Source organism: Mesoplodon mirus, assembly GCF_964341445.2.
Source record: "Mesoplodon mirus genome assembly, chromosome: 17".
Classification (NCBI taxonomy): Eukaryota; Metazoa; Chordata; class Mammalia; order Artiodactyla; family Ziphiidae; genus Mesoplodon; species Mesoplodon mirus.
In genome coordinates, this window is record NC_138993.1 from 76553849 (window position 1) to 76570339 (window position 16491).

General features: G+C 48.4%; 1 protein-coding gene across 3 annotated transcripts in view; it reads left to right on the forward strand.

The window, feature by feature from the left end:
• The first annotated feature begins 1443 nt into the window (after window positions 1–1443).
• ARHGEF7 (Rho guanine nucleotide exchange factor 7) overlaps window positions 1444–16491 on the forward strand; it is a 132330-nt gene continuing 117282 nt past the window's right edge. For all 3 annotated transcript variants that reach the window (XM_082602482.1, XM_082602480.1, XM_082602481.1), the window contains exon 1: window positions 1444–1850. In XM_082602482.1, the coding sequence (XP_082458608.1) occupies window positions 1686–1850 (165 nt within the window). In that variant the 5' untranslated portion in view covers window positions 1444–1685. The remainder of the gene's footprint in view (window positions 1851–16491) is intronic.

The following is a 16491-nucleotide window of genomic DNA, read 5'->3' on the forward strand; positions in this document are numbered from 1 at the left end:
CAAATCACTTTGTGTTCTCATGTGGAAAGAAAACTTGACAGCTTAACTCGAAGCTGGAAATAAATGCAATTCATGATTGCAAAAGCAAGCAGAGGAAGGGGAGAGTTAAGCTTCTGTTTTTTTAAATCTTCACGTTTTCTAGCTTTTGTCACTAATGAGATTAATATATGTGCCTGGCGCATAGTAAGCTCTCTGTGGGTGACTGCAAATGCTGTTTTAAATTGCCAGGGCAGTCACAGCAAGCAAACAGGAAAAGCACTCAGGTACAGGGTAGAGTAAATGGACACACGTGTACACCTTCACGGTCCTTCTTTAAGGAGAGTCTCTCTCCCTTCCTTAGCATGTACATGTGTCAGGGTCATTCCTGGTTTGAAGAAGCTTCTTCTTGGCCTGGCGGCGGGATGTCTGAGCTCTTTAGGTCTGGCCCTCGTGTGGGTTCACAGCCGGGTCTCCGGCTGCGCATCTCTTGCCCACCGTGTGATGTGGCCAAGCGGCCTGTTAGGACTGGGCTGTTCTCACAGTCCTTCCTTCCTCATCATCACCCAGTTCGGGCTCTGCTGTTTTCTTGACCTTCCTCTGACAGTGTTTGAAAAACATCGGCATCAATTTAAAGTGGAGCCGCTCCAAGGCTTCTGGTCTTGCAGAGTGGGCCCGCGGCCCTCCGGGCCGGGGAGGTTACACGCGCTGTGGACCGGCGTCCCGGCAGGGGGCACACGTGACACTGGCCACGCCGCGCTCCGGGGCGTCCACATCCCCACGGATCGCAGCAGCATCAGGAAAATCAATTCCTCCCCGAATTAGACCCATCTGGTTACAGACTTAATTATCACCGTGTTCTGTAATTATTGGCTTGCAAGGTAGCGGAGAGAAGCAAGCGTCTCGTTTGCAGCTCCCCTCACCCCCTACCTCTTGAAATAAAACCGGCAAAAATAAAAAGAGCATTCTGGGAAGCACTTAATAATTTAAACACTCATGAATTAAGAATACAAGGAAAGGATTCCAAGTCTTCCAAGGAGGGAAGAAGGAAGCAGAAGGGACAGGACAACGAGAAGAGCCTGGCCGGGCGCTCGCGTCCCAGGGGGCTGCGCTTGGGCCCAGCCAGGCGCCATCCGTTAAGGGCGCGCGGCCCGCGGGTTGGGAGGCCCGTAGAGCCCTCCCGGCCGGCGGGCTGTCGCCTGCTGGAGGTCATCGGGCCCTTGGGGCGGGGGCCCGGCACCCGGCGGCGCAGGTGGGGACGCGCGCGCACAGCCGGCCGGGGCGCGGAGGGCGCACGGCGGCGGGCCCGAGCGCGGGGGCGCGTGTGCGGCCGCCGGGTGCCGGGGCGGCCGGGGGTCGGGGTCCGGGAGGCCCGGGGCCGCTCCAGCGCGGCGTCTTTCTTCTCCTCTCGGTGATGTCATCGGCGGCAGCGGCTGGGAGCCGGGAGGCGGCGGCGGGGGCGGCGCCGGGCGGCCGCCGCAGGTTCATGTGCATCTAATGAAAAGGCACTTGACAGTCGGCCAGGACGCACGCGAGGGAGCGCGAGCCGGCCGGACCGCGGCGCCGCCCGAGCCAATCGCCGTCGCCGGCCTCTCCATGGGCGAGCAGGAGGAGGGGGCGGTGGGCGCAGCCGGCCGGGCCGCGGCCGCTCCGAGGTGAACGGCGCCGAGACGGGCTCGCGGCGCGGGGAGGCCGGGCGCGCCGCCGCTATGAATTCCGCCGAGCAGACCGTTACGTGGCTCATTACCTTGGGGGTGCTGGAGTCGCCCAAGAAAACCATCTCGGACCCAGAGGGCTTCCTGCAGGCGTCTCTGAAGGATGGGGTGGTCCTCTGCAGGCTGCTGGAGCGCCTGCTGCCCGGGACCATCGAGAAAGTGAGTGCCCCCGGCCCGCGCCCCCGTGGCAGCCAGGCCCGGAGCGGTGGGAGGCCCGGCGGCGGGCGCCGCGGGCGGCGGGAGGCCCCGCGCCCCACCTTGCCCCCACCGCGGCCCGGGATGCGCGGAGGCGCTCGGGCGCGGGGTCGCTGGCGCCGGCACCTGGTGGCCGCGCGGGCCGGGAGAGCGCGGGGCGCGGAGGAGCCCACGCGCCTCCTTTGTGCGCGGACCCGGGAACGCGGCCCGCGCGGGGGGCGCGCTGTTGGCGCGAGGACCCGGTGGCGGGATCCCGCTCGGGGCGCCATTGTGTGCGGGGCCGGCTGGGGAGGGGTCCGGGCCGCGTTCAAGGGGAACGGCCCCGGGGAGGCCGGGAGGGACGGGGAGCTCCGCTCTGCCCCGCCCGAAGGAGGAGTCGCCCCTCTCCGTGACCTGAGCAGAAAACCGCCGTGCAAAGCGTCCTCCCAGGCTTTGTTTGAACAGCTTTTGTTGGTGGTATCGTACGAGAGTTTCGCCCTCTGTTTAATTGACCAATTGCTATGCATTTTTAAAGGATGCATGTATCAGTAGCTGAGGGCTGGGTTGTGAAATGATTTACTGCCCTCCCCATGAAAGAATGCTCATGTCTCCAAGCCCAAAGGATGGCAGACACAGGGTTGGAAAGCCCTGGCATACTTCAAGGCTGGCTTCAAGTCCTAGATTTCAGTTTCAGGTTCATACCTGATTTTGAACAGGATCCCTAGTCCTACAGACCCTGCTTCTCCTCTTCGTGACTTGTGGTTTCCTTGGGGCTGGAGGGTGAACCTTGACCGCAACTCTGAGTGATTAAAGTTTGCTTTTCTGTGGCTCAGCTGACAAAGCAGGGGCGAGCGGAGAGAGCGCTTTTTAAAACGGTGGATCCCTGTATCTCAAAGACACTACAATCTTATCCCAGTTTTTTTGCCAGTACATAATCTTAGGATCAACAATCACTTAAATGGTGTTAAATGTAGAAATTAAAGTGCACCATAATTAGGAAAAACTATTTAATTTTTTAAATGGGGTGTATTGGCCCGAAAAGCACAGTATCACTTTGCCAATAATAAAATGTTAATTAGGTGACTTTAAGAAGTAAACTGTTTAAACTTTTAAGTTGCTCATGTTCTGGCACTACATTTAAAAGGTCAGAGAAGATTTTATTTAATATGAATTGTGTACGCCTACTAGTTTTAGGAACATATTTATGAAAACAGAACCTGCATTTTAGAGTGAATAGCTGCCTGTCTGTCCAGGAAATAAAAATGTTGCTTCTAAATGAACCTGATGTCACAATCAAATTATGATTTAAGACAGGAATAAGGAGCAGGCTCTGTCTTTCCAGGCGCTTAAAATACTTCGCTGTCATCTGGATATCAGGACCTCTGGTAATAAAAGACAGATGCTGAAAGGCATTGAAAATGCATGCTAAGTTTACCAAAATAGGCTTATGTAAAAGACTTCCATTTCTAAAAGTGAAGCTTTAAGAAACTTCAGAGGCTGTTTGATAAAAACATGTCATTATCAATGCATATATTATTTGGCATATTAATTGCATTCATATTGACTGGCAGACTTCAATAATCACTTTCTTTTAAATGGAGAAAGATTTTCTTAGAAAACTGTAGCATTCCTTTCATCTCGGAAACAACAAAGAGAGGAATGAATAACATGTTTAATTTGCAGAAGCCAAACTGAAACAACCCAACATGTTCTAAAACTGTGGTCATTTGAAACTTCTTATAGCGTAGCTACCCTTTTATTCCCCCTGGGCCCCAACTGGTTTGTTTAGAGGGACACAGTCACAGTGAAAGTTCAACGTCAAAGTAGCACGTTATAGACAGAGCTACCGATTCTCTGTGGTGTGACGGTAGGTTTGGGCAGTAAAATGTTAGCTATTCCCCACCTCTGGAAACCCTGGGTTTTAGAAATGTCACGAGCATTTTCCGTTTCCCAAGAAGGGTTATTTAGCTGAACTTTCCGATGTTTGCGTGCACACCGAATAACGTCTGCCAGGAAGCACACACGCCGAACAGCTTTCACCGAATGTGGGAATGTTAGTCTGAGGACGTTTTTCCTTAAAAAGGAACATTTGGAAACTTCACCGAGTATTCACATGGAACTGAAAGGCTCTTAACTTGACCCCAGTTTGCTACGTGAACACACAGAAGACTGATTAATGAGATGTAAGCAGCCTGCAGCTTAACTTCTGCAAATTCACAAAATGTAACACGAACCATTCGGCCGGGGATAGCGTAGTGCAGAATGGAGAAACGTGTGGAGGTGGCTGGGGTTTCCCATGTGCCTTTTATTAAGAAAGCATGTCGTAGTATGTTTCATGCGTTCTGTTGGTTTGTTCTGTTTTAGGGCCGGCGAAGAGGGTGAGGAACTAAGTGGAAGTTCATTTCAGTTCAGATTGTTCTGCTCATTTTAAAAAGCGTTCTGTTGAGGTTCCCCTCATGCAGCCTGCTTTTCTTTAGGTGGAAGGTCAGCCAGGGACAGGAGGGGCTTATGAAAAGAGACACGTTTAGTTATTGCCAACGCTGTGTTCTGATATGTTCTCTGCCGTAGGGGAGAGAAAAATGGGCGTTCCAAGGTCTCCTGAATCTTCGCGCATGAGGCTCTGCCACTTTGGTTTTGTCTAGTAGTGGCCGGGCTGCTTTGCTGACCTGCCCACACTGTTTGCTTCCGTCCTTCCTCCTGTGATGAGAAACACACGAAGACTGGAGACTCCAGGGAGGCTTGTGAGCGCTGAGCTCGTGAGTTAACACTTTAAACATCCCTGGACTACTTAGTCAAAGGGGGTGAGATTGAGAGGCAGTCATGTTCCATCCTCTGAAACTTCCATAAGACTAGGAAGCCACACTCAAATAATGGAAGTCGTGAAAGGCTGCTTTATTTATTTATTTAGTCAGTCAGTTATTGGCCACACCATGTGGCTTGCGGGATCTTAGTTCCCCGACCAGGGATTGAACCCGGGCCCATGGCAGTGAAAGAGCCGAGTCCTAACCACTGGACTGCCAGGGAATTCCCAATGCTGCTTTAATTTTACTTGTAACTGCAGCAGATGAAGTTTCTTGGTTCACCACGAAACACTCAAGGAACCTGGTCCTCTCTCTCTTTGCCCAGGATAACAGAGCACACCATAACCCATAAAATGCTGCCCAGGAGACACTCCATCTGTCAGTATTTGTGTAATGCACAAATCAGGTGCTGCCCTCTGGCCCTGCTAGATGCCCTGGGTGTGCGTGTGTGTTCAGACTGGTTTAAGCTGTTGGCTGTGTATTAGCTTCCTAGGGCTGCTGTAACAGAGTACCACAGACCAGGCACTTAAACACAGAACTTCATTCTCTCACACCCTGGGGGCCGAAGTCCCGGATGGCAGTGTGGGCAGGGCCGCCCCTTCTGCAGGGGTGGGGAGGGTCTGTCCCGGCCTCACCGAGGCCTCTCGAGGTTCCTGGCTCGGGGCAGCTCAAGTCCAGTCTTCCCACGGCGTCTCCTGGGGTCTCTTCTGTGTCCAAACTTCCGTTTTATAAGGACACCAGTCATTGGATTAGGGCCTCCCTCCCCCAGTATGACCTCAACTCATTACATGGGCAATGACCTTGGTTCTAAATAAGGTCACATTCAGCAGCCCTGGGGCTTAGGGCTTGAACGTATGAGTTTCAGGGGTCACAATCCAACCCATAACAGGTCGGATGATACGTTGGAACCAAACCAACGTATTAAGTGTTTACCTGTCTGAAGGGTGCAAAGCGCTGTTGGAGATAAAAAGACTGAATAACAAGTTCTTAAGCGTTTTAGTCCAGGAGAAAACAACTATAAAAACAAGAGCAGGAGAAACAGAGACACAGATGTAGGGGAAAAACGTATGGACACCAAGGGGGGAAAGTGGTCGGGGGGTGGTGGTGGTGGTGGCATGAATTGGGAGATTGGGATCGACATGTATGCACTAATATGTGTAAAATAGATAACTAAGAAGAACCTGCTGTATAAAAAATAAATAAAATTCAAAAATTCAAAAAAAACAAAAAAACAAAAACCCCAAGAGCAGTGTGGGGCAGGAGGAAATCAAAAGTCAGGATGTCGGGATGTCAGGCAGAGAGGAACAGGCGCTGAGGAACGGAGGCGTTGGGGGGAACCTGCGTCTGAGCTGCCCAGCCTCCGCCGATTTTTCTGACACATGGATTAGAATATGGTTTGCATTTCCCCAAACTGTGATCTGGCAGTCCTCGCTGGTCTTCCGCAGGCTTGCAGAAGATCAGTGAATTCTGATGCAGCACGGGAAGGAGAAACTGCTTTTTCCTAATTGATTCCTGACTTGCTTTCTGCTCCGTCCTAGGATTCTGGGGCTGGGTGGGGTGGGGTGGGGTGGAAGAGAAGTCCCAGTCGGACAGCAGCTCTGAGTGCCCGCGGAGAGCAGTTTGCCTTTTCTAGGCCCTTCGGCCCTGAGAAGGACGTGGTCAGCAATGGCAGTGTGGTGTGTGAGGCCTCACTCAGGACCAGCCGGTTTGGAAGCCGGCGCCCTGCCCTGTAGCTGCTGTAAATACCTGCTCAGCAGCGCAGGTGAAGCCCGCAGGGGGAAGAGTTATAGAACACGTGACCTCCTGTGTTTTTTAAGGAGGCTTCTTTAAAGTTTGCAAACTGAATTATTGGCTGTATTAAGTTGCTTCTAATGAAACTGCTTAAGGTTTCAGAATAGCTCATTTTGTCATGATAAACATCTGCCTTTGAAGCATGTGACTTTCAAGTACCATCTTGACCCTGCACCAGGGTGATTCTTGTTTGGGTTTTAGGCCCCTTGTAACTGCATTTGCGGGCTCATTCAGAATAACCCCACCTAAAATCAATTTAAATCGGGACTACCTCCAGAGACCTCCCGAGACCCACGCTGGAAGTGCTATGGTGTGGACGCTGGCACGCACGCACCCCCCCCCACGCACGCACACACACACAGACGCACACGCGCACACAGACGCACACACGCATGCGCCCAGGGTGACTTGGGCTTGCAGGGCGCTGGGGGAAGGGCTGCAGGATGGCCTTTCATCAGGGGCAGCTGCCTCTGGGAGCTCTCGGGTGGGAGGACTCAGCGTCTGTGCTCTCCCAGGACCGCATTCTATTAATAGAAGTGACACCCGTTGTGGCCTTCTTCCCTCATTTCTTTGAGCACTGCCCGCCTTTAGTTCTCTTTTAAAGAAACAACTGTGGGCGCCCTGAGTTGCAGACACGGTGCTAAACTGCCGTCCCGCTGTCCTCCCGTGTCTCCCCGTTTCACAGGTGAGGACACTGAGGCCCGGCAGTTTGCCGAGCCCGGGTCCCCAGCTGGCTCAAGGTGGAAGGTTCCACCCCAGGTGTGCCTGCTGCCCTGGTTGGGGACCTTTTGGGCTGCCTTAGTGAGCACCTGCTGGGCACCCACCTGCGCTAGGTCAGGGCTGGTTCCTGCTTCAGGGATTACTCTGCATTTACTGGGAATCTATCTAAACCAAGATCTGAAATAATACTGTGTGTGTGTGTGTGTGTATAATAAACTTTTTTGGTAGGGCTGTCTCTAGACTTTTGGACTGGAATCACGTGGGAGCCGGAGTCGCCCATGAGTCTGTCACTGCTGGTAGAAGGTGGCAAAAGGCACACCCTCCCTCTGGGCACTGACTTCCGCCACGGGCAGCACGGGGGGCGGGAGGTTTAGGGTCCCTCAGACCCACCGGCCGCCCCCCCCCCGGGGCCACTGTAAAATGGGGCGGTCCCAGTATGTGCTCCAGAGTCATCCACTTGCTGTGTGACCTTGGGCACCTGCCTAACTTCTCTCAATTGCCTCCCCTCCTAAAAACAAGATTAACGATTCCTGTCTGGAGGGAACGGCCTGTTGGCGCAGTAGGGTCGTTAGGAGGGTGGACAAGTAGATGCGAGGGGTTTTGTGCAGTGCTGGGCACAGAGCAGGTCCTCGTAGATGGACGTTATTATTATTTTATGGATCAACACTGAAAACTTCTCCTGCTATGTCCAGGAAAACTCTAAGCCAGGATCTGAACCATAAGGCTACTCAAATCCTGGAATATTTCCTTATTCTCACAACCGGGCAGATTCTTGCAACCTTAGCGGGCTGGTGGCCCCTCCCTTCCCATCCTCCCAGACTACCATCGTCTGGGGTGGTGGGAACACGGAACGTGGCTTCCTGAGCCCTCTGCTGAGCGCATGCAGCTGCTGGCTCGCGGGGCCAGAGGGCCAAGCTGCGGGCTCAGGTTTCGTGTAGATAGGGTTTCACACATGGGAAGGGCCAGGAGTCACAGATGGGCAGTGAGGGCCCACCAGCCCGCCCTGTGTCTGCAGAGAGAGGGCGTTGGGGCCATCCCTGGGCCCTGTGTGTCCTGGGTTCCACTTCTGACTTTTCCCCTCCTTCTTCAATTCTACCAAGTTAGGTTAGGAGACTTTGTTTCCTGATGTTTTTGTACTTCTAACTTTAGCTCTGAGTTTTTAAAGTTTTATGAACCAGTCTGGTCGTTCTCAGCCTTGCTTCTGTGGGATAGTGCTCTGTCTGCTGTAGTACAAAGGCAGGGAGATAGGGTGGGGATGGTTACACATTTCCAACACAGTTTTTCAAAATAGTTAAATCTAACTGATGTATTTATCACCTACTGTGTGCATGCTAGTGTACGCATCGTATACACGGAAACACACGCACACACATACATGTGTTCTGTACTGACTTCAGTCAAGTCATAAGAGAAACCATCGGGTCTGAAGTGTAAAGCATTTATGAATTCTCAGTGGAAGGAATACTCAAGATGTCACGCAGCCCAAACTCATCATTGTACAGACGGGTTCACTGAGGGCAGCACCGTATGGCTGTGTAAGTTGTGCACTGCACAGTCTAGGGAGAGTCATTCACGCTGTAGTCTAAGTGCATGGTGTCTCCAGGACAGTGCTGGGAGAAGGCTCTGGGGCAGTGGTGCATAAAGGTGAGCCTCTATGGAGGTGAGCCTCCTAGGGTACACAGCAGATTAGAGGAGGGTTGTGGTAGTTTATGGAGGTGGCCCCAATTCTCCATCCTCCCTGTAGCCATGCCCTTGTAGCGTGACACTGCAGCTCTTCCCATTGAGAGGTGAAGCCTGTTTCCTCACTTCTTGCATCTGAGCTGACCTTGACTTGTTCTGGCCAATGGAGCGTGGCAGAAATGACAGGTGTGGGACTCCCCTGGTGGCACAGTGGGTAAGACTCCGTGCTCCCAATGCAGGGGGCCTAGATTCGATCCCTGGTCAGGGAACTAGATCCCACATGCATGCTGCAACTAAGGAGTCCTGGAGCCGCAACTAAGGAGCCCACCTACCACAACTAAGACCTGGCACAACCAAATAAAAAAAATTAATTAAAAAAAAAAGAAGTGACAAGTGCTACTTCCTAGCCCAGGCCTGAAGAGGCCTTGTGTGTTTCCACGCTCTCTCAGACTCTGCTTCCACCCTGAGGACCAGCCCGGGCCCCGGATGCTGAGGGGTGCAAGACCCCAGGGCAGAGAGCTCAACTGTCCCTGCCGAGGCCTCCTGGACCCACCTGCAGCCCACCAACCCCAACTGTGGGAGAGCCTAGCCAAGGTCGGCAGAGCTGCTGCCCGGATCGGCTGCGTGATCCGAGCTCAGGCGAGCCCAGCGCTGCCCGGTGGACCTGCAGCCCAACGGACAAAAACACAAGCTCACTTCAGCTGCCGCTGAGCTTTCGTGGCTGCTTGTCCTTCAGCCTCACCATGGCAGTAGACACGGTACAAGTCTGGAGAACGGAAGTGGTGTTTTGTGCGTAACTTTAATTATTTTTACACTTAGAGCAGCTTTTTTAAAGCGACCGATAAAGTTCCTATCTTTTCTTTAAAGAAGGTGAATGTAATTCAGCACCAAAAAAGGTGCAGCACTTGAAACCTCTTCCAGTTTATATCTAGTTTTAGTTTAAAATGGGAATCCTCATTTCCAAGTTTGCTTTGAAGTCGCAGTTTCTGGCAGTGAAGTCATGCTCTGGCAGCATGATTTTTTAGCAGTCTAACAAAAATCCTTACAACAGTCTAGTTTGGGTTATTTGTAAACACCCTGGCCTGTGGTGGCCTTTCTCCCTCATTTCTGAGTGTCACACTGCTATGCTTCTGCCAGGAAGACACTTTCCCACCGATTTCCTGTGCTTGAGACGGTTTAAGTTCATAAGAGACTTTTAAGTTCCATCTGAAGTTAGCAAATTTGTTCAGAAGTCTTTTGTCAGGAATACAGATTTTCTGAAAAAGCCTGTTACTTTCTGAACGCATGCCAAAAGGTTATCACTTTGTCATTCACTTTACGAAAGAAAGTTAAAGGGGTGTTGACAGAAAATTAGGAGTTTCAGATGGATCATCCTGGCCCATAGCCTCTGTTGCTTGCTCTCAGGAGGTGTAAGAGGCGTGGGAACACATGGAATCTTCTTCAGGCTCGATTTCTTGAGTAACCGCAGGGCGATCTTTCTGTGGTGCCGGAGAAATTGGCTTGTTCAACGATGCTCACATGACATTGGTGCTGGTAACAGATTTCTTCTCATGGAAACATGAAATTTTCTGGTCGCAGTTCTCTTATTTGTTAAGGCATTTTTGTTTCTTTTGAAAACAAGCTCCATAAATAGAATGGGGTTAAATTCTCGACAGCCTTGTGGCAAAGGTTAAGCTTCCAGAAAGTACCACACTTTTAAGCCTTGCTTTTAAGTGATGAGAGACTGGAACTGAGTGTCTCTCAGACTTAATCAGTGGATGAGAAATGGAGAAGAGTTTGTTTCTCCTTCCTCTGACCTCTGACCAAGCACATTTACTTAGATTGAATTCAAGTAACTGCCATGTCAGTGAGCCAAGGCTGGTTCTTCAAATAACTAACAGTAACTATATTTTGTTGGGTGTGAGTCTTAAGCACCCTGATTATAAATTGTTAAAACGATATTCTGGGAGTGAGAGAGAACTCACCCTGCATATGATTTAAGTCTTTTGTTGGCTGTAATAGAGCTTCTACCTTAGGAAGATAGAAAAATAAGGGCAAAATTAAACCCACAGCAACTAATAGACAAAAGAGAACCATAAAGGACAGTATGGGAATGGGTGACGTGGAAAACAGAAAATTACTAGAGGAAACCAACAAAGCCAAGAGCTGGTTCTCTGAGAAAAATCAATAAAGTTGATGGGCCTCTTAAACTGGCCAGGAAAAACAGAAGACACCAATGACCAATGTGAAGAATCAGTATAGATTCTACAGTTGTTTAAAGGGTAATAACGGGATCTTATGAACGTTTTTATGCTGATACATTCTATATCTTAGATGAAAAGTACAATTTCCATGGAAGACACAGACTACCAAAGCTCATTCAAGAAGAAACGGATCACTTCAGTAACCCTGTATCTATTACAAAATTTAAACTTGTAGTTTAAAAGCTTCTCATAAAGAAAATTCCAGGCCAGATGGCCTAACTGGTGAATTCTACCAAGTAAGACTTATATCCAGAATGTATAAGGAACTCTCAAGACTCAGTAATAAGGAAACAGTCAATTTAAAAAATGGGCAAACGTTTTGAGCAGATACTTCACCAAAGAAGGTATACAGATGACAGGCACATGAAAAGATGCTCGACATTATTAGTCACTAGGGAAATGTAAATTAAAACCACAGTGAGGGACTTCCGGGTAAGATGGCGGAAGAGTAAGACGCGGAGATCACCTTCCTCCCCACGGATACACCAGAAATACAGCTACACGTGGAACAACTCCTACAGAACACCTACTGAACGCTGGCAGAAGACCCCAGACCTCCCAAAAGGCAAGAAACTCCCCACATACCTGGGTAGGGCAAAACGGAGAGATCCGCACACAGAGGATCGGTGCCGAGCGGCACTCACCAGCCCGAAAGGCTTGTCTGCTCGCCCGCCGGGGCGTGCAGCGCTGGAAGCTGAGGCTCGGGCTTCGGTCAGAGCGCAGGGAGAGGACTGGGGCTGGTGGCGAGAACTCAGCCTGAAGGGGGCTAATGTGCCACAGCTAGCCGGGAGGGAGTCCGGGAAAACTCTGGAGCTGCCGAAGAGGCAAGAGACTTTTTCTTCCCTCTTGGTTTCCTGGTGCGCTAGGAGAGGGGATTAAGAGCGCTGCTTAAAGGGGCTCCACGGACGGGCGCGAGTCGCGATTGAAAGCGCGGAGCCCAGTGACAGGCGTGGGACGCTGGGCCTGCTGCTGCCGCCGCCAAGAAGCCTGTGTGCGAGCGCAGGTCACTGTCCACACCGCCCTTCCGGGAGCCTGTGCAGCCCGCCACTGCCGGGGTCCCGGGATCTAGGGGCGGCTTCCCTGGGAGAACGCACGGCGCGCCTCGGGCTGGTGCAACGTCACGCCGACCTCTGCCGCTGCAGGCTTGCCCCGCACTCCGCGCCCCTCCCTCCCTCCCGGCCTGAGTGAGCCAGAGTCCCCGAAGAGGCTGCTCCTTTAACCCTGTCCTATCTGAGCGAAGAACAGACGCCCTCCGGCGACCTACACGCAGAGGCGGGGCCAAATCCAAAGCTGAGACCCAGGAGCTGTGAGAACAAAGAAGAGAAAGGGAAACCTCTCCCAGCAGCCTCAGAAGCAGCGGATTAAAGCTCCACAATCAACTTGATGTACCCTGCATCTGCGGAATACATGAATAGACAACACATCATCCCAAATTGAGGAGCCCGGAGTCAGTGCTGTGCCTCTGAGGTGGGAGAGCCAACTTCAGGACACTGGTCCACAAGAGACCTCCCAGCTCCACATAATATCAAACGGCGAAAATCTTCCAGAGATCTCCATCTCAACACCAGCACCCAGCTTCACTCAACGACCAGCAGGCTACAGTGCTGGACACCCTGAGCCAAACAACTAGCAAGACAGGAACACAACGCCACCCATTAGCAGAGAGGTGGCCTAAAATCATAAAAAGTCCACAGACACCCCAAAACACACCACCAGACGTGGACCTGCCCACCAGAAAGACAAGATCCAGCCTCATCCACCAGAACACAGGCACTAGTCCCCTCCACCAGGAAGCCTACACAACCCACTAAACCAACCTTAGCCACTGGGGACAGACACCAAAAACAACAGGAACTACGAACCTGCAGCCTGCAAAAAGGAGACCCCAAACACAGTAACATAAGCAAAATGAGAAGACAGAAAAACACACAGCAGGAGAAGGAGCAAGATAAAAACCCACCAGACCTAACAAACGAAGAGGTAATAGGCAGTCTACCTGAAAAAGAATTCAGAATAATGATGGTAAAGATGATCCAAGATTCTATTTCCCAGATCCAAAATCTTGGAAATAGAATAGACAAAATGCAAGAAACAGTTAACAAGGACCTAGAAGAACTAAAGATGAATCAAGCATCGATTAAAAACACAATACATGAAATAAAAAATACTCTAGATGGGATCAATAGCAGAATAACTGAGGCAGAAGAACGGATAAGTGAGGTGGAAGATAAAATAGTGGAAATAACTGCTGCAGAGCAAAATAAAGAAAAAAGAATGAAAAGAACAGAGGACAGTCTCAGAGACCTCTGGGACAACATTAAACGCACCAACATTCGAATTATAGGGGTTCCAGAAGAAGAAGAGAAAAAGAAAGGGACTGAGAAAATATTTGAAGAGATTATAGTTGAAAACTTCCCTAATATGGGAAAGGAAATAGTTAATCAAGTCCAGGAGGCACAGAGAGTCCCATACAGAATAAATCCAAGGAGAAATACGCCAAGACACATATTAATCAAACTGTCAAAAATTAAACACAAAGAAATCATATTAAAAGCAGCAAGGCAAAAACAACAAATAACACACAAGGGAATCCCCATCAGGATAACAGCTGATCTCTCAGCAGAAACTCTACAAGCCAGAAGGGAGTGGCAGGACATACTTAAAGTGATGAAGGAGAAAAACCTGCAACCAAGATTACTCTACCCAGCAAGGATCTCATTCAGATTTGATGGAGAAATTAAAACGTTTACAGACAAGCAAAAGCTGAGAGAGTTCAGCACCACCAAACCAGCTTTACAACAAATGCTAAAGGAACTTCTCTAGGCAAGAAACACAACAGAAGTAAAAGACCTACAATAATGAACCCAAAACAATTAAGAAAATGGGAATAGGAACATACATATCGATAATTACCTTAAATGTAAATGGACTAAATGCTCCCACCAAAAGACACAGAGTGGCTGAATGGATACAAAAACAAGACCCAGATATATGCTGTCTACAAGAGACCCACTTCAGACCTAGAGACACATACAGACTGAAAGTAAGGGGATGGAAAAAGATATTCCATGCAAATGGAAACCAAAAGAAAGCTGGAGTAGCAATTCTCATATCAGACAAAATAGACTTTAAAATAAGGACTACTAGAAGAGACAAAGAAGGACACTACATAATGATCAAGGGATCGATCCAAGAAGAAGATATAACAATTGTAAATATTTATGCACCAAACATAGGAGCACCTCAATACATAAGGCAAATACTAACAGCCATAAAAGGAGAAATCGACAGTAACACACTCATAGTAGGGGACTTTAACACCCCACTTTCACCAATGGACAGATCATCCAAAATGAAAATAAATAAGGAAACACAAGCTTTAAATGATACATTAAACAAGATGGACTTAATTGATATTTATAGGACATTCCATCCAAAAACAACAGAATACACATTTTTCTCAAGTGCTCATGGAACATTCTCCAGGATAGATCATATCTTGGGTCACAAATCAAGCCTTGGTAAATTTAAGAAAATTGAAATTGTATCAAGTATCTTTTCCGACCACAATGCTATGAGACTAGATATCAATTACAGGAAAAGAGCTGTAAAAAATACAAACACATGGAGGCTAAACAATACACTACTTAATAACGAAGTGATCACTGAAGAAATCAAAGAGGAAATTAAAAAATACCTAGAAACAAATGACAATGGAGACACGACGACCCAAAACCTATGGGATGCAGCAAAAGCAGTTCTAAGAGGGAAGTTTATAGCAATACAATCCCACCTTAAGAAACAGGAAACATCTCGAATAAACAACCTAACCTTGCACCTAAAGCAATTAGAGAAAGAAGAACAAAAACATCCCAAAGTTAGCAGAAGGAAAGAAATCATAAAAATCAGATCAGAAATAAATGAAAAAGAGATGAAGGAAACGATAGCAAGGATCAATAAAACTAAAAGCTGGTTCTTTGAGAAGATAAACAAAATTGATAAACCATTAGCCAGACTCATCAAGAAAAAAAGGGAGAAGACTCAAATCAATAGAATTAGAAATGAAAAAGGAGAAGTAACAACTGACACTACAGAAATACAAAAGATCATGAGAGATTACTATAAGCAACTCTATGCCAATAAAATGGACAACCTGGAAGAAATGGACAAATTCTTAGAAATGCACAACCTGCCAAGACTGAATCAGGAAGAAATAGAAAATATGAACAGACCAATCACAAGCACTGAAATTGAAACTGTGATAAAAAGTCTTCCAACAAACAAAAGCCCAGGACCAGATGGCTTCACAGGCGAATTCTATCAAGCATTTAGAGAAGAGCTAACACCTATCCTTCTGAAACTCTTCCAAAATATAGCAGAGGGAGGAACACTCCCAAACTCATTCTACGAGGCCACCATCACCTTGATACCAAAACCAGGCAAGGATGTCACAAAGAAAGAAAACTACAGGCCAATATCACTGATGAACATAGATGCAAAAATCCTCAACAAAATACTAGCAAACAGAATCCAACAGCACATTAAAAGGATCATACACCATGATCAAGTGGGGTTTATTCCAGGAATGCAAGGATTCTTCAATATACGCAAATCAATCAACGTGATACACCATATTAACAAATTGAAGGAGAAAAACCATATGATCATCTCAATAGATGCAGAGAAAGCTTTCGACAAAATTCAACACCCATTTATGATAAAAACCCTGCAGAAAGTAGGCATAGAGGGAACTTTCCTCAACATAATAAAGGCCATATATGACAAACCCACAGCCAGCATCGTCCTCAATGGTGAAAAACTGAAACCATTTCCACTAAGATCAGGAACTAGACAAGGTTGCCCACTTTCACCACTCTTATTCAACCTAGTTTTGGAAGTTTTAGCCACAGCAATCAGAGAAGAAAAGGAAATAAAAGGAATCCAAATTGGAAAAGAAGAAGTAAAGCTGTCACTGTTTGCAGATGACATGATACTATACATAGAGAATCCTAAAGATGCTACCAGAAAACTACTAGAGTTAATCAATGAATTTGGTAAAGTTGCAGGATACAAAATTAATGCACAGAAATCTCTGGCATTCCTATATACTGATGATGAAAAATCTGAAAGTGAAATCAAGGAAACACTCCCATTTACCATTGCAACAAAAAGAATAAAATATCTAGGAATAAACCTACCTAAGGAGACAAAAGACCTGTATGCAGAAAATTATAAGACACTGATGAAAGAAATTAAAGATGATACAAATAGATGGAGAGATGTACCATGTTCTTGGATTGGAAGAATCAACATTGTGAAAATGACTCTACTACCCAAAGCAATCTACAGGTTCAATGCAATCCCTATCAAACTACCACTGGCATTTTTCAC